The 18,780-nt window shown below is 40.9% G+C and overlaps 1 protein-coding gene across 4 annotated transcripts in view; it reads left to right on the top strand.

Moving 5' to 3' along the window:
* CTNNA2 (catenin alpha 2) overlaps positions 1 to 18,780 on the top strand; it is a 957,624-nt gene that overhangs the window by 196,136 nt on the left and 742,708 nt on the right. For all 4 annotated transcript variants that reach the window (XM_077761685.1, XM_077761684.1, XM_077761683.1 and 1 more), the window contains exons 3-4: positions 4,195 to 4,361; positions 18,185 to 18,304. In XM_077761685.1, the coding sequence (XP_077617811.1) occupies positions 4,195 to 4,361; positions 18,185 to 18,304 (287 nt within the window). The remainder of the gene's footprint in view (positions 1 to 4,194; positions 4,362 to 18,184; positions 18,305 to 18,780) is intronic.

Raw genomic sequence — 18,780 nt, 5'->3', positions numbered from 1 at the left:
TATATAATTAGACGAAGGAGAATATACAGTTGCAGATATTACATATGATAACTGCTGGTTAAACATATGGGCATAGAGAACTTTCTGGAAGACAGCTCAACACTCTCTGAATCCAGCTTTTCACCATACCCTTTTCCCTCACTTGTCACAACTCTCCAGTAGTTCATCTGTCAGATATTTAAAGAGAGCTTTTGTTACATACAGGCTCTCCCTTCAAAGGATGCACCACATGGTATTCATGCTATTTTGGTTCATAGTCTGCTTCCAAAATGACTTTCTACTCCTGAGACTCTGTCCTCTGCATGTTATCCCCCTCTCTATTTATTATTAGCATCCTGCATCATTCCACATTTGAGTAGATATTATCTTAAGCTTATGCACAATTATCTATCCATCCCGGGACCTCCAGGGTAGCATAGGAACCAGAATGAGCACCAGTGTGAAAGCCAAGCACTAGGACCATTTTGGAGAGGAGTTATTTTCTGCCTTAAAACAATAAATATTTTTATTGGGCAAATGTTTTCTTGCTTCTAAATTATTGTGTACACAGGAATGGAATTGATGAAAATATGTACTTCCAGACCTTTAACCAGGAGTTCATGAACTGTTTTTGTAAGGGAGAGGATCCCAGTGTTAGTGGAGCAGTGATATTAATGACAGTAATGAGTAAGTGCCCATTACCAGTAAAGTCTTGTGATGGGTGCTTTGACTGTATCACTTCTAACCATTAACCACAAGGAAGCTCTCATTATTTCCGCCCCTGTTTTGTAGTTGAGGGGACTGAAACACAAAGGTTGAATAATTGCCAAGCTCTCATTTTTGGTAACAGTTGGTGTGGCATCAGGGTGTGATGCTAGCTCTTTGTGATTTTGAAGATTACTTCTCCTTTATGAGTTAATATGCGTATGGTTTTTAGAACAATACTTACGTAATAAATAAACCTTTGTATAGAAGCACTCCGTATATATTGTTATTTCCCTTTGGTCACTTACTTGGAGATGTTAATTTTTCTTCCTTCCAGCAGGTGGTAGTGGCTTGAGGAGATCAAAGGCTTTACTATAGAAAATTTGCTGTGAGTCTAGGTCTATATCAAGTAACTGAGATTGAATACAATGGTATATATTTCTTAAAAAGGCAGATCTATTATCCTCTCTTCATTGATCCCTTCCCTCTCCTACACATGCATGCTGTTTCTTACCTAAATATTTTAGTCTTCTAGAAAAAGTAGTTCCCTGGGAAAAAAGCTAATTTTATCCTGATAAATTCCCTTATCATTGCATAATATAGATTTCCATTTTAATTCAGTAATCTTAAAACTACAGGGAAATAAAATGCATTAAAGTCGTAGTTGACTTCAGATTGCCTCACCTTTAAAATCTGTAACAACATGAAATCATTTGTACCTGTTTAAAATGAGTGTTTAGTTTTATTTTAAGTTGAATTAAATCATCTTCTATTTATCTTAGAATAATCTCAGAATTGAGCATGAGATTTCTGCCTGCAGAGTCACGTTAACTAATGTGGGTCTCTCTCCTCTCAATCTCTTTCCTTCCCTCCTCTAGTCTCTCATGGACAACTTCAGAGCTCCTTCCCAGGGTGTCTGCTGGGGGCCACAGTTTGATTAGCTTCATGTAAGAGTTCTATATTGCTATGTGTTACTCAGCTTTGAAGCAGCATTGCTAACTGAATGGCCAGCATCTAGATTAATTGCCATTATACTGACCCTCTATATAAAAACCTGTATTTGAATATTAGTTCGATGAGGTATGGCTCCTCCTCCTGCTGAGGGGTGCAGCTGGGCTCACCTCAGAGGGCCTTTTGTGTAGAGAGTAGCCCTACCTGAGGGGCCTACTATTATTGTGGCTCATAAACCAATCTCACTTGCAGAATTTGGGTTCAACCATGTTACTCACTAGGTTCAGATGCAGAATAAATCTTCCCTTTTCTTGAATGAGTAGATTTAGATTCATTCCAACAGCAGCTACTCTGCCCATGATACCATATACAAATTTGTCCATCTTTAGACATGGTGACCTTCTCAATATTTCATTAGATTTGCCTACCACTGTGGATGTTCTTTCCCGCTGCACTATGCAGAGTAAGAATGAGATAGTCTTCTTCCACAGCACAGATATCTGCCAGTGCATTTTTTTTTTCAGGGTTCAGGCAGTGAGCAAGAGGTTTATGCAATTTTGTAGCAAGGGTGGGACACCTGAATTAAAAATGTATCTCCTAATTGCCAGCCTCCACCTTAAAGTTTATTTAGTCCCCAAGGGCCGGACACCTTGAAAATTCACCTTTGTGCCAGTATGGTAGTGAATTATTACATGTCTCCCCATGCTGTTAATCAGACTGTTTGTTTGTGAATAGGCATTGAGATAAGGCTGGACAGTTATATAATATGCTTACTGTAGACAGTAGCCTCTTTTCAAGATCTAACAGTGCAATATATTTCCTGGCATGCCTCCATTTCCCAAGCATGAAAAGTATCCCTCTGAGGGTTTGAATAACTATAACATTGAGTGAATTACATTCTATCCTGTTCTGCTTGTGAAATGGAAAGGAGTGGTTTGTTTTGTTTTTGTTCTCTTCTGTCTTAGGACACAGTCTTTCAGTGATACAATTGACCTTATTTCAGTGAGCTAGATTTTGATCAATAGATGAGAAGTCATCATTTCTATAACAGATACTGAATGAATTGTTTTACCCTAAATTAAATAATTGGTCACATTAACTCTAGTCTTCAAGTTTATTGAAGAAGCTTTCATTGCCCCCGTGTATGCTCTGCTATGTGAAGCCTCACGATGCTGCTTCCTAGGCCTCTTTACCCCAGGTGATATGCAGTCCACTGATAGGAGACCTGTCTCAGCCTAGTCAGTGAGTGAGCTCCTCCGTTTCCTCCTCCTGCGTCCCTTTGTACACATTCTCAGTGTTCACCAAACACTTTGCCTTCCCTCTGGCCTCCACATCTGATCAGTCCCCAAATCGGGTCATTCTTGAACACAGATCTCATTAATAGCTTCTTCCTCTCTGTATCCCATTTCTGTTTCCCTGGTCCAGGCCCTCATTACTGCTGCTTTTCTACTGCCATGCACTTGCCCTAATAACTAGTGTCTCTGCCCTAAGCTTGTCCCCTGCACTTGATTTTATGTGATGTAGCCAAAATAAAGATCTATTAACGTCACTTGCCTCTCTGCTGGGGATACAGTTCAGATCTCTTTCACGGCTTTCCAAACGCTGCCACCTCTATTCTCTAAACCCCTTCCTCCCCACGCCTCCCACGTGACTGTAGCTCCTCACACTCAGCATCCTGCTCTAGGTTTCAGAGCCTCACACAGCGTTCATGCAGCCGAGGGTGCTGTTCCCACCACTGTCTTGCTGGTGAGCACGTCTTCGATCTTCAAAGCCCACTGGTGTTGACAACTTCTCCCAGCCTCACACTAAATAAGTCAATCACTCCCCCTCCTTTGCCTTTGTTCTTAATCATAAGCCTGTGGTGGTATGTAGTCATAGATATTATGAGTATGTATTTACATCATGTTTCCTTACTAGATGGTGAACTCCTTGAGACCAGGGTGTCCTCAGTCACCTCTGTAATTCCAGAGCTTGATAACATCTGACATACTACAGGCTTAATCAGCGTTTGTTGGATTGGTTCCATTCTCTTCTAAATGCTCTCTATATGACAGAATAGCTTCTTAGCAGGGTATTAAAAGATTATATTTGGGGTATCTCTGTAGTCTGTTATTCACTGACTAGCACAATTAAGAGTACAGTGTTAATGAGTCCAAGGTTTTAGTTTCATTCCTCTGGAGCAGTTAATTTTGCACCTCAACTGTCAGTAAGTTCAACTAGCTGCCTAGTAAATACCATTGGCTCCAAGGGAAATGAAATGTGAGAATGATTAAGGTCAGGGCAAATTCATCTCAACTATTAGACACATTGAATTAGATATATTCCTTACTGATGATTAAAGCATAATTTCACACTTCTGTCTGAAACGAGCACCTTATTTTGTCCACAGCCCCTGTCCAATGTGCACTGATGCATTGGGCTGCGATGGAGAGCGGCAGGAATTCCTCCTGTTCATGGTGATTTTGCAATAAGAACAATAATCATCCATCCACGCATCTTTATGACTGCCAGCCTCTGAGCCTCCCGTCTACCCACCGCCTCTCCATCTTTGTCTTCCAGGGGAGACAATGCGCATCGCCTCTTCAGAGTTTGCTGATGACCCGTGCTCATCGGTGAAGCGTGGCACCATGGTGCGGGCGGCAAGGGCTTTGCTCTCGGCTGTGACGCGCTTACTCATCCTGGCGGATATGGCGGATGTCATGAGACTTTTATCTCATCTGAAAATTGTACGTATGTGGAACTTAGCGAAACTTGCTTTATGGGCGTGGCAATACTGACTGTATATTAGAACTCGGAACTGTACCCAAGATGTTTCACTGCTCACCAGATCGCATACTCACCCAAGTGGTATATCTTCAAATTTTTCTTTTTTTTAAGTTTACTCATTTATTTTGAGAGAGAGAGAGAGAATGTGTGCACACATGTGGGGTAGGGGCAGAGAGAGGAGAAAGACTTCTAAGCAGGCTCTCTGCCGACGCAGGACAGAGCCTGACATAGGGCTCAAGCTGGTGAACCCTGAGATCATGACCTGAGCTAAAATCAAGAGTCAAATACTTGATGACCGATCCACCCATCGCCCCTACCCCCAAATCTTTCTAATACTAAAATTATATTCAATAATAAGCAAGAAAAGTTATAGAAGGTTCCTTTGAGTTTTGACTCCCCCTTACTTCCTAGGACTCAAAACAGTATATTCTTTGAGACTGCAGAGGCTAAGCATGGTGTACCCGCCTTGGCCCCGTCTTGAGATTCAGAATAGTGCTGGTCCATGTGGTAATTCAGGGTAGGTCAGCTCTTCTGGTTACTGGGCCAAATGACCAGCAATACCCACCTTAATATGGATCATGTGTTGAATTCTATTTTGTTGCCTGCTCCAGACTTGTACTTCTATAGAGTTATAGGGCTTTGAACCTACCTTAGTCTGGCAATAAAGCACACCATATGCACGTCTCGTGGTTAAAGTCAACCTTGTTGCACCAAGCCTGGCATCTCACATACCTGGATTGGGTCTCTGGGCATTTCCATGCCCCTCTAACCCATAGACTTTCATTATAAGTGCCTTGCTTGTCACAGTTCCTTAATTCTCTTCAACTCTTTTATCTCCTAATGGAAGTGGAGCCCTGCTCTAGTCACAAAGTTTATTGGACCAGGGGCTAAGGCAGCCTTTCTAGTTCTTGACAGCTAGGCCTTTCTCTAGGTTGACTTGTTTCTGTTTGCAACCAGGATAGTTCAGTCCTCTGAACTAAGATGACACAATTCAACTGGTTAGGAATATGTCTTCTCCCTAGAGAGTTGTTATTCCCTGCCCTCTGTGAATTTCGTTTCTGGACAACTGGCACCACACGTGGACTGACATCAGGGTCCTTAGATGATGGGATGTGAACCATGGACTTTCCTTTTTGGGAATCAGCCTGCTGCTGGTTCAGTTCCCCTAGCTGTGGCCATTCCTAGCTTCTCATTTTCCCTATTACCCAACCCTTGAGGTCTTATTTTCTCTATCAGTGAAATGATCAGTAAGGGGGCAGGAGATAAGGAAATGAATAATGAGAGCCCACTCTCACCTTACCTTCTATCTCAGATTTGTTCTAGAGAGGGGTTCAAGAAGTTTTGAAAACAATAAGTAGTTCTCTGTCAGAAAGCCTTGAGTAGCATCTTTTTTTTTTTTAATTTTTTAATTTTTTTTTTATTTCTAGGAGAGATAGAAAGAGAGTGTGAGCAGGGGAGGGTCAGAGAGAGAGGGAGTCACAGACTGAAACAGGCTCCAGGCTCTGAGCCGGCAGTCAGCACAGAGCCCGACGCGGGGCTCGAACCCACGAACCGCGAGATCATGGCCTAAGCGAAAGTCGGACACTTAACCAACTAAGCCACCCAGGCGCCCCTTGAGTAGCATCTTACCTTAGCTGGCCCCAATAAAAAAGCCAAGACTGCAGGTTATGTATAAGCTCTATGATATTGTTAAAGGTCTCAAAGTCCATCATCTCTAGCATGAGTTCCATGATCATTAACCACAAAGCAAGGGTACAGCTGTTCTTGGTTTCTTTAATGGTACACAGGTCTGAGGACCCAGAGTTTCCAAGCTGAACTTGCTTGGGAGTTTCTTCTCAGATTTTTCTGAGAATGGGCCTATAAAAGCCAAGAAAAGCTCTTGCAGATTGGATGAGGTAAGCAGTATGAGGAGAGACTTTACCTATTGCAGACGATATCAAGGCCAGTATAACATTATGATTCACCATCTGGCTACTGGAAGAAGATTAATTTTGGTCTGATTTCAACTTGCCAACTGTGTTGTGATCCACCCTATAACCTCCTTACATATGAAACACTGCATCTGTTAACATGGGGCTAATGTAGCATAGCCTGCTGAGTTGTGGGGAGTTTAAACAGGAGAAGATTCCTATGAAACATTTATCACAAAGTTTGGTGCAAAGTAAGGTTCCAAGCAGGCTATATGCATATTTTAGGCAACAAATAACTTTGTTCTCAAGTGTGTGGAAGAAAAGTTTAATTCTCTTTCCCTTACAGCCTCCTGAGTCTTCAAATGCAACATTTTAACACAGACAATCTTCCTTTCCCAGGGGAGGATAGGACTGAACCTAAAGAAATTAACTTTACACTCCATATGTTCCTTTTCTGTGGGGCGGAAAGCCCTGTTCAGCCATTCCAGTGATGACAGGCTACATCTTCTCTCTGAGGTGCCCACATGCAGAGTGTCCCTACCTCCGGGACGCAGCATAACGTAAGGCACCAGTCCTGCCTGTAATCCTGCCTCTCTACCCACTTGTTTTGACCAGTGCTGTCTACTGATAACATCAGCACAGTCTCTCCTCCTGTGGAGTCCATTGTTTTCTCTTCCCAACACAGCTGATTACGGGGAAGTTGAAAAAAGAATTTTTTTAAATGGGTTTAGCACAAAACCGTGGAAAGGTCAGCCCAGCAATATTAAGTAGGCCTGTCAGACTGTCAATAGTAAAATTAAAAATGATTGTAGACTAAATAACACATTTGTTCTACTGAGAGCGCAGCCTCTGTAGAGAGCCGCTGCGGTGGAAGGTTGCTCTCTTGTGGAGCAAGTCAGGAACTGCAGGGCTGGGGCCTCCCTGGACCCAGCTGGTGGCCCGTCTCACACTCTGGGTTCCAGTCAGGCAGGGTTTCCAATCAGGGGGCTGTTGCCGCCCCGCACAAACCCACAATGTGTCAACAATCCATCACAAATGAACCTGGTTTATAATTCTACATTAGCTTTGGGTTCTTTTTCGTAGAAGCACCTTCTCTCATTAACAAGCAAGTGTTGTCTGCAAGCACCTATGTATTTGTTTTTAACTCAGATGAAGAAAGTGTCTATGTTTTTGAATGGAGCAGATTAGAAATTGTCACCTATACCTTTTTTTCCATATAGAAATGTAATAGAAATTTTCCAGAAAACAAGGTTTTGTCCATATAAAAATGAGTTTTCTTACCATATGGATAAGACCTAGATAACAAAAAGGAGTGACAGGAGCTTTGCCATAAAGTAGTGACTCCATTGGCACCTGGGTGGCTCAGTCCACTGAGCATCCCACTCCTGATTTTGGCTCACGTCATGATCTCACAGTTTGGGGTTCATGCCCCGCGTTGGGCTCTGTGCTGAGAAGGCAAAGCCTATTTGGGATTCTCTCTCTCCTTCTCTCTCTGCCCCTCCTCCACTTGTGCTTTTTCTCTCTCAAAATTAATAAATAAAAACTTAAAAGCTAAATTATTTTTAAAGAAGTAGTGACTCAGTTTTCTTCTGGTTCACATGAGTAATACCCTATGGTGAGTCTATGTTCTTGCCATGGTAACCGTTTTACCTTTAAGCATTATGCATAATATCTTACTTTTTATCTCTTAGGCCATATGCCAAATTTTTATTGCTGTTCTTACCAGATAATGATTTTTGCTCATTTCTGAATGACTTACAGAAACAGAGGGAATTGCTTTATCAGAACCTTCTCTTTGTGTTTTTCAATCAATAATTCACTAAGTAGATGAAGGATAGTCAGTTTATTCTCCTAAAATACCCACTTTCATTCTCGGCCCTGCACCGCAAAAAGTAATTTTTAGCAAACTGAGTAATAATGAGCAAATATAATTCACTCTGTAAAAATGAATAAAGAATTAGGATATCTTTGGAGATTGTGCGAGGGCAGGGCATGTGATTTTGCATTCTGCTCCCTTAAAATTGTTTGGAAACTTGCATTTACATGCCTGCCAAAAAGCCTATCTTGTCATGTAACACAGACATCCCTGTCACCCATATTAAGTTACTTGTTTATTAAGCAAGAATTTGTATGGGTTTTAATGCTGAGCCTTTTTTAAACACAAATTCAGGATTCTCATGATTATAAAAGGTTTTTGCTACTGTGTTTGCTTTAAAATCAGGATGATGGTGATGGGATAGTAGGTGACACATAATTCAAAGCTGGGTTATCACCCAGGTGGGAATCTGATGTTCCTGAGAAAAGCTAAAGTAATCATTTGCACATCAGACATCATTAAAAAATACTGAATTATAATCACCTTCATTGTTGAAGTTGCTGGTGAGTGATTCCCTAGCCAGACGTCTGATGTATCCTGCAATCAGTTGACATTGTCAGGGTGTTAGGTTGATACGTGGCACTTCAGACTTTTCAAGGAATCCAGCATTGCAATTGGTGATCATGAAGAGGGATATTTATTTTCCCTAGACACTGAATTAATGTAATCAGATTGTATTGTCAATGCTTAGCATTGGCGATGGCATCACACACATAAACTCATCTTGCCATGTGTGTGTCAGAGAAAACAACCCCCTTTTTCTATCTCCAGGCTAGGTCCTGGAATGATGCTGTTCTTGATTATCTCAGAATCTCTCTCTAGAAAGTGGAATGGCAAAACAGAAAAAACAACCCCTTAGTCAATTTCTCAGGAAAGTCAGATTACCTTCATAGCAACCAGGGGCTAGATCTCACACTGCTGCCCCCTGTTTGCAGGACATTGATGACACAGGGTGACTTTAATATTACCTTTGCTTTTTGTGATAGTGTTGTGTGTCCTCAGTAACGAATTTTTTCTCAGTAGTTGGCTGTTTAGTCCTACAGCTCTAATGCGGCTCTTGTGTTTGAAGACCAGCAGTCAATTGATATAAAATAGCCTTGTTTCTGATTCTAAAGAGGGAAACTACTGCCCAGGTTCTTAGCATATCTTTTCTGTCATAGCTACCATGGCGTTAACTTCACACAGCTGGGTTGTTTGGGATTTATTTGTGTTTTCAGTTTTCGTTTCAAGAAGGACTTACTGGATGCCTAGTATATGCAAGACACTGTGCTTAGATAACTTGAAAGGTTTAATAAGTCTCAGCCCCTGCCTTCAAAACTTTATAGGCTATGAGGGGAGACATTAAGAAAAAAACACTGCATCTTAGGAAAATGTGCACATTGCTGTGATCTCACCTAGAATGAAATTATAATAATTAGGATGTTTTATGCTTTAAAAAACAGAAACCCAACTCAACTTGGTATTTTGTATCTTTAAATTAATAAATTTATTTTTTAAAATTTACATCCAAGTTAGTTAGCATATAGTGAAACAATGATTTCAGGAGTAGATTCCTTAATGCCCCTTACGCATTTAGCCCATTCCCCTTCCCACAACCTTTCCAGCAACCCTCTGTTTGTTCTCTATATATGAGTCTCCTGTGTTTTGCCCCTCTCCCTGTTTTTATATAATTTTTGCTTTTCTTCCCTTAAGTTCATGTTTTGTATCTGAAATTCTTCATATGACTGAAGTCATATGATATTTGTCTTTCTCTAATTTCACTTAGCATAATACACTCTAGTTATATCTGCATAGTTGCAAATGGCAAGACTTCATTCTTTTTGATTGCTGAGTGATACTCCAGCAATCAAAATATATATATACCACATCTTTATCCATTCATCCTTTGGTGGACATTTGGGCTCTTTCCATACTTTGGCTGTTGTTGATAGTGCTGCTATAAACATTAGGGTGTATGGGACCCTTTGAAACAGCATACCTATAAACTTGGATAAATACCTAGTAGTGCAATTGCTGGGTTGTAGGATAGTCCTATGTTTAATTTTCTGAGGAACCTCCATACTATTTTCCAGAGTGGCTGCACCAGTTTGCATTCCCTCCAGCAGTGCAAAAGAGATCCTCTTTTTCTGCATCCTTGCCAGCATCTGTTGTTGCCTGAGTCGTTAATGTTAGCCATCCTGACAGTTGGGAGGTGGTATCTTATTGTGGTTATTTCCCTGATGATGAGTGATCTTGAGCATTTTTTCATGTGTCAGTTTGCCATCTGGATGTCTTCTTTGGAGAAGTGTCTATTCACATCTTTTGCCCATTTCTTCACTGGATTCTTTGTTTTATGGGTGTTAAGTCTGATAAATTCTTTATAGGTTTTGGATACTAACCCTTAATCTGACATGTCATTTGCAAATATCTTCTCCCTTTCTGTCAGTTGCCTTTTAGTTTTGCTGATTGTTTCCTTCGCTGTGCAGAAGCTTTTTATTTTGATGAGGTCCCAATAGTTCATTTTCAACTTGATATTTTAAAAAGGGAATATATTGACTCACCAAAGTAAGAAGTCCAGAGGTAATCGCTTCAGGCAAGGCTTGATCAAGGCACAAAAATGTTATAAGAACCGGGCTCTTATCTCCTTTTCTTCACTAAGGGCACCCTTCTTTGGAAGCCCTTTTGTTACAGTCTCAAGATAGTCGCTAACCATTCTCAAGATTACATGCTTCTAGACTAAAGATAGCAAGAAAGAGTAAACTCTCTTCCCTTATAGCTCAATTAAAGGTTCCACAGTTTTGTTAGTTCTGTTGGCTTATGAATTAAGTACTTATCTTTGAGTTAATTCTTTAGAGAGGGAATGGGATGTGTTGATTTTTTTTTTTAATTTGGTCAGCACTTAATCCTTTCTCTTACCATCCCCCAAATCACAGATCTTCAGTTCAACCAAATTATAGTGTTGATCATTTGAGGATAACATGAGAACAGATGATGTGGCTGGGAGAAGGAGGTCTCAGGATTGGGTCTTATTAAAGTGAATGAGGTTTGCCTTTCCTGGAACCAATCTCTTGGACTAGATTGAATATGTTGGAGTCACAACAAGTCTAAACTGGAGTCTAAAGGTTGAGGGTGACTGGGAAGAGGTTGGTCCCATCAGAAGAGCTTGGGGATGTATCATTCTGTCCAGTGATGGGATTGAAACTACACAGTAAGTTCAGCAGGGGAAGTTTAATATGAAGAATTGTTAACTGCAGTAGCAGATTAGAGTTACAAGTGTTTGGGTAGCAAGAAGAGAGCTCTAAGGAACATAGGAATAGCAGATATAAGGAACAGCTGTTACCTCAAGGACTGAGCACTTCAGGGAGACCCTCCCAGCCACCCTAAGCCAGTGCCAAGACCCAGATGTTCCTACCTCACTGGGTGAACGAGAGTTCACCGAGATGCCACACAAGCTAATGGAACTTTCTGGAAATCTGCCCTTACTGTGCTCACGGGGTGCTTGTGCCATAAGGAAATTGATTCAGGTCAGACAACAGACTTCAGCTACAGACAGCTTCACATACCAAGGGAAGGAACAAAGGCATGAAGGCAAGGGACTTGGGGTGTTCCTAGTAATATAATTGTTTCTGGCTGGCTGGAGCATACAGGGCAAGGTGGGGGGAGGCACTAACAAAGTTGGACAGGGAGATACATATCATATAGTGCCTCGGATAACATGATGATACGCTTGGTCTCTATGTGTGGATTATGGGGAGCCACTGAGTATTTCTAAGCCTTAGAATCAGATTTGTGATTTAGATCAATAATTTTGGTAGCAATGTGGAGAAAGAATTAGAAGACAGGTGAGTCCAAACCAGATGAAGAAACCATTGAGATTATCAGGCCAGGGAATAGAAGCAAAGACAGGTGAAGGCAGTGGGGGTGCATACTGTGAAAAGGAGGTAGATTTTAAAGATAATAAAGAGGTGGAATGACTAGATCTTGGAAAGACTGATCAGATGGGGCAAGGGTCTTAATGAGTATTCATCATCAACTGATCAATATAATCCAAACCTAAACTCCAGTTTTATAAACCTATCCTTTCTGGGAAACTGAGGTAGCAGAGCTGGAGAGTCAAAAGCATGAGCTCTGGAGCAGACTACCTTACTTCAAACTGAGGTTCCCACACTCACTTGCTGTGAGACCTCTTGGGAAGCTTGTGTAACTACTCTGACCTCAGTCCCTCCTCCATAGAGTAAACATAGGAAAACTATCAACTGCAAAGAGCTGTTTTCTGGGACAAAATTAGGTATATGTAAGCCATTTAGAACAGTGTCTGGTACATCCCGTAAGTACTCAGTGACACTGGCTAGTGTTGTTTTTCTTGCACCAGCTGAAAATAACTTTGGGAATATAAACTATATAGTTGTGCTTTACAAATCATGACACTTTAAGAATACATGACACTAGCATTTAAGCATTCTTGCTTTCTGACGAAATCATTTTCTTGTTAAACAAGAAGACAACATTTAATCAAGAGCAGCTTATCAAGGAAAGAGAATATTCAATCAAGAAGGCCAGCTTTAGGAGTCAGAGACAAAATATGAAGGTGCTGAGTACCAGTGGTCAAACCAGAGTACATGATTAAACAACTAAAGTAATAGAATGTGGAATCTTACCTCCACTCATTTATTTACTTAGCCAACTACCGTTTCCAAGATAATACACATTTTTAAATGTTTGTTTGTTTATTTATTTGAGAGTGAGAGAGAGAGAGAATTCCAAGCAGGCTTTGTTTTGTCAGTGCAGAGGCTGACACGGGGCTCTAGCCCGTGAACAGTGAGATCATGGCTTGAGCTGAAACCAAGAATCAGATGCTTAACTGACTGGGCCACCGAGGCACCCCCAAGATAATATTTTTAATTTAGCTGTAAAATCAGATCCTAATAAGAGAATTATATATGACTTACTAAATAGTTTCATCCATTTCACTAAAGATCCAATCAACCTGGTATCCATGGGAGGATCAAGGATCGTGAAATGAGCTTAGTCTGTCCCAGCACGATTGAGGATCCTTACACCAATGATTTGTAGCCCTGGTATGGATGGTAAATTTTGATGGGAGAACCAGACCACACAGTCCAGGAGAGGAGGGACTGACTCCTCAGTTCAGCACCACCCCATCCTCATATACCTGCCTGACTCCTAGGAGCTTCTTAATAACTACTGAATGACTAAATGGGTTCACCGACTACTTTTTGTATATGGAAGTAAATACGTGAAGTTCTAGTCAGGAAACTAGGAGACGGATTTCAAGAGCTGGCCTCAGAACAATTTGACCAGCTGTGGACTGTGGCAGGCAGGCCTACTTTAGGAATGGGGGTGGAGGGGCCATTTTGAACAATCTCTGAGAAGACCAAGATTTTAAGACTTGCAAGTGACAAGCTCTGAAAACAATATCTAAATCCACTAATGAGGGAGGAAATTTTAGTACCTTTTCTAGCTCTTTGAGTCTTTTCAGCCGTACCCATGCCCAAGCCACCAATATTAAAGACAGGGTTACCCGGTTGAGCAAAGGGTTCTCGCTTCGGCATTCACAGCCCAGCTTGCTGTGGGAGAACAGCTGGCTGTGATATCCAGGACCATGAGGGCATCTGTAATGAGGGAGGCTACGGCAGCTGCCTCTAAGAGCTTCCTTTATCAGCTCATTGGAGAAGACTTACCAGTTTGGGTATGGAGTCTCCCAAGCTTCCCCCTTATAACTCCTCAGGAGCTCAGCCCCCCTCAGAGCCCTTACCCACAGCCTGCTGCTTCCACTCTTCCCGAGTGCCTGGTCTGCAGGCAGTCCAAGAGCCTTGCCTTTTGGAAATTATTTGGGAAAATATCTTCATTAGATATTTTCTCTAACAGATACTTCAGTACTTAGCTAGACGCTAAGTGGCAGGTCAGTATCTCTGTTTAAGGCGCTACTAATTTTTGCCAGGTACTCTAAGTATTTGCCAGTTTGCATTTCTTTCTCTCCTTCATATACAGTATCCCTAGTTTGAGAAAAGGGTAGAGAGGAAGTCTTTGGTTTCCATTTCTGCAATATACTTTGATCTATTCAAGTTTCTTGATTTGTATTGGTATTGGCATTTTATAGATTTAGAATTTTTTGCAGAGGGATTTAAAATTCATTAGCATGAGATGTTTTATTTTCGTCTTATTGTTTAAATTATCTCTCTTAGATAACCTGTTGCTGGGCCTGTCTTTAACAGTTCCATCTGTTGGGGCACCTGGGTGGTTCAGTTAGTTAAGCGTCTGACTCCTGATTTCAGTTCAGGGTATGATCTCAAGATTTGTGAGTTCAAGTTCCACACTGGGTTCTGCACTGACCTGTGTGGAAACTGCTTGGGATTCTCTGTCTCTCTCAAAAATAAATAAATGTTAAAAGTTCCATTTGAGAGTTTGTATCATAATTAAAGCATATAGCTCATTTATATTTATTTTATAATTGGGCTTAGTTGGCCATCTTCATTTTTTTTCATTTATATATCTTCTTGATTTCTTCTATAACTCTCACAACAACTTTGCATAATATGTAAGCATTATTACTTTGTTTGATTAATGAAGATGCTGAGAGCCCAAAAGGTTAGGTGACTCGTGTGGATCACAAAGCAGACAAATGACAGAGTTGGGGTTCAAACAGAACTGTCTGACCCACAGCCCTCCTCACATATATTGACTTCTATCCAAAAATAAGAGGCCTTGGGAGGTTTTATTTTTAGGTTTGTAATTTATTTTGAGAGAGAGTGTGGGGGAGTGGCAGAGAGCGAGAATCCCAATCAGGCTCCACCTGTAAGCACGGGGCCCAATGGAGGGCTTAAACTCACAGATTGTGAGATCATGACCTGATCTGAAACCAAGAGTCAGATGTTTAAACAACTGTGCCAGTTAGGCGCCCTGAAAAAGTTTTTGGAAAAAGTCTCTGGCCCTTCTGTATAANACTGATTCTGAACCATGTTTCTACATGAGAACTTTCCATTAGGTGACCTTTGCAGATCCTTGTAGATTAAAACTCTAAGTATGACAAGGTCTACCTTTACACAGACAGATCCCATTATGGGTGTTTCTTTTTAAAAGAACTTGACTGAAGTAGAAACATAAATTCAAACCAACATCTGGATTCTTCAGAGAAAACCAATCATAAAATGTAAGGTATAAAACAACAAAATAAATGCTACAAATTGGTCTGATTAATATTCAGTGAGAAGCCTGTTTTATATATGTATTAGGAAACAAATCCAAGACTTCGCTCCCTCTGAGATAATTATTTTGCTCTTCCCTGGAACCAGTTTTTATGTCCCCGGGAAAGATTTACAGCTCAAATAAGCAGCAGGAACAAATTAACTGCCAAGAGCTGTCCTCTCTGTGATGGTGTTGATAGCTATATTAAGATAATTTTAAATCTATTAGAAAGTAAGACATCACTGATTTGTTGTTTTAAAGGTTTGAGGTATAAGATTCTAATTAAACTATGAAAATGCTTTGGGTCTATTCCATACCATAAAATGTAACTTAATTTGGGTCCCTAAAAAAGCATCTTTACACACAACAGTCTTTTTTCTCAATGGCTGTTATTGTTCTTCCTTGAATATGAGAGCCTGAATAGGAATTGGAAAAGACTAACATTGAGAAGTTAAATTATTTTGTATTTTTACCATTAAGAAAGATTCAGAATTTTCATAGATGTGAATGGAAACATTTTATATGGAATCTAGTTTACCAGCATTCTAAACATCTTCCCTTGCTTGCTACAACTCTTAATAAAATGGGTTAGCCTATTTAGTAAATTGAATGGCATGTCTACAGAGTAAAAGGTTGATGATCTCCATTATCACGGGTTTATATACACAATTCTCTTCCTCCTCTCAGTGAAACTTGATAAGGATATTGAATTAGGTATCTTTGTGATTGTGTCAAGCTTAAACAAAGGTATATCTCTGTCGCTGAGAACTGTGTTAATTTCTGGCTTTTTCTAGCCATTTTAGTGGTCCTTTGTATTTCCGCATTGAACCCCCTGAATGTTGCCCTTTGATTTGCTTCAAATAAAAAGAGCTGATCAGAATTCTGCAGTAGGTCCTGCATTTTCTACATTCCACATGACTCTGAGTTGCCTGCTCTTTCTTCCATTGCTTCTATTAGAAGACGACATTAGTGGAGTTCTGTCTACTAGGGAGCCTTTTTACATAGAAGAAGTTTTGATTTTCCAAACACATAACTGTGTATGTCTTAATCACTCAGAATTTTGATCTTGGTTATTTCTACTGATAAAATTGCAAGTTGACTAACAATGATGTCATGGATTACTTCATAAAATCTCAATTTTAGTTTTAATTTAAATTGAGACCACAGGTGTTACGGACTTACTGTTACTAATTATGGAAATCTTCACACCATATTTTTTTAAAACAATTTTAATGTTTTATTTATTTTTGAGAGAGAGAGAGTGCGCGTGAGCAGGGGAGGGTCAGAGAGAGAGGGAGACAGAGAATCCGAAGCAGACTCCAGGCTCTGAGCTAGCTGTCAGCACAGAACCCGAAGCGGGGCTCGAACCCACGAACCATGACCTGAGCCAAAGTCGGACGCTTAACCGACTGAGCCACCCAGGGGCCCCTTCACACCGTATTAAAGTCATTCTGGAAGCACCTGGATGGCTCAGTTGGTTAAGCGTCTGACTTCAGCTCAGGTCATGATCTCATGGTTCATGGGTTCAAGCCCCGCGTCGGGCTCTGTGCTGACAGCTAGCTCAGAGCCTGGAGTCTGCTTCGGATTCTCTGTCTCCCTCTCTCTCTGACCCTCCCCTGCTCACGCGCACTCTCTCTCTCTCTCAAAAATAAATAAAACATTAAAAAAAAGTCATTCTGTAGGGAGCACCTGTGTGGCCTATTTGGTTAAGTGCCAGCTTCTGTTGAGGTTATGATTTCCCGGTTTATGAGTTCAAGCTCTACATCGGGCTCTCTGTTGTCAGTGCAGAACCTGCTTCAGATCTTCTGTCTCCCTCTCTGACTTCCACCCTCCACTCTCACCCAAGTACATACTCTCTCAAAAATAAAAACATCAAAGTCATTCTGGAGGAGAGGAGACTTTAGTATCACCCAAATCCTCAAGTCATTTATTTTATTTTTTTAATGTGTGTGTGTTTTTTTTTTTAATTTTATTTTTGAGAGAGAGGCCTAATGTGAGTGCGGGAAGAGCAGACAGGGAGACATAGAATCTGAAGCAGGCGCCAGGCTCTGAGCTGTCAGCAGAGAGCTGATGGGGGGCTTGAACCCCCCAACAGTGAGATCATGACCTGGGCCAAAGTTGGAGCCACCCAGGCTGCCACCAAATCCTCACATCATTTGTAAAGGAGTTCTTAGTGAAATTCATAATTCAAGTCCAAAGCCTCTCTGGAAAAGTTTCATGACCCAGGTGGCAAGAATTTGGAAGCACAGCATATCATTAGAGAGGCATGTCTGCTCTCATGCCACTCACCTGCATTTACCCCAGCTGACGCCACCTTCAGTGTCAACAAAGGTTCAAATTCACTTCCTTCTCCAGACTAAACAGCTCTTCTTTCTAGTGGATGGCAGGCTGTGAACTCCACTAATAGTTACAGACCCTTCAGTTCTGGCTGCAGATGTGTTGCTCACACTTCAGATATTCCTTCAGTTTTTGTTGGTGAAGCACTTTCTCCTCTGAAGATTTCTAGAATTTGTTTTCAAATTCCATGTTTTTTTAAATCTATTTTCTTGTGTGTGTGTCTATGTGAAATTACTCATTTGTATTCCTCATCAGAATCCTAACCCAATAAAATATAATCAATATCGTTCTAATGCTTCAAGAGTTCAGCCATTATCTTTTAGGTACAAAATATCCTTTGTATTGTGAAGAAATATTCTAAGTGCTTATTGGGGGTACTTCTGTTTGATTTTTTTTTTTTTTACAAATGACCATTTCTAATGTGTTTAATATTTAAATTCTTTCCATTTATAAATGTTGTTCTTTATTACCTCAGGTGGAAGAGGCTCTGGAAGCAGTCAAAAATGCTACAAATGAACAGGACCTTGCAAATCGCTTTAAAGAGTTTGGCAAAGAAATGGTGAAACTCAACTATGTAGCAGCCAGAAGACAACAGGTGGGGACAATTCTGGAAATGCTAGGGGAGAAAATGTGTGTTTAAGCAGCCTCCTAGCTTTGTAACAGATCAGCCTCATCTGCTGGTTATCAAATTACAGAACCCGTAATCAACAAAGGCTGCTTGTTACATGGTCCAGTTTTCATAGCGTTGTGGGCCAGTACTGTCTGGCCCCTGCCTACCTAGGTAGCTCACAGGCCTCCTGCATGTCTGGTGGGAACCACTTTAACCTTTGTTCCACTCTAGGAAAATCTCCCCAATCAAAAAAATTAAAGGGGGGGGGGTAGTGTGGTGCAGTAGATGCTATCTGGGCACTGCCCTTTGCCCTCACTTTTTATTTCCTAGCCCTGTAGATGTTACCATGCATATGCATCGCCAAAATGGGCAGCAGGTTGAATGACCTTTTTATGAAAGACAGGAGGACTATGCAAAGAAAATCAAGGAAAGGCAGAGAAAAAAACAGGTGGGGGGGGGGG

This window comes from Crocuta crocuta, unplaced genomic scaffold (assembly GCF_008692635.1).
Source record: "Crocuta crocuta isolate KB4526 unplaced genomic scaffold, BGI_CrCroc_1.0 scaffold348, whole genome shotgun sequence".
NCBI lineage: Eukaryota > Metazoa > Chordata > Mammalia > Carnivora > Hyaenidae > Crocuta > Crocuta crocuta.
The sequence above is the reverse complement of the archived record's forward strand: the minus strand, read 5'-3'. Positions and strand labels throughout refer to the sequence as shown.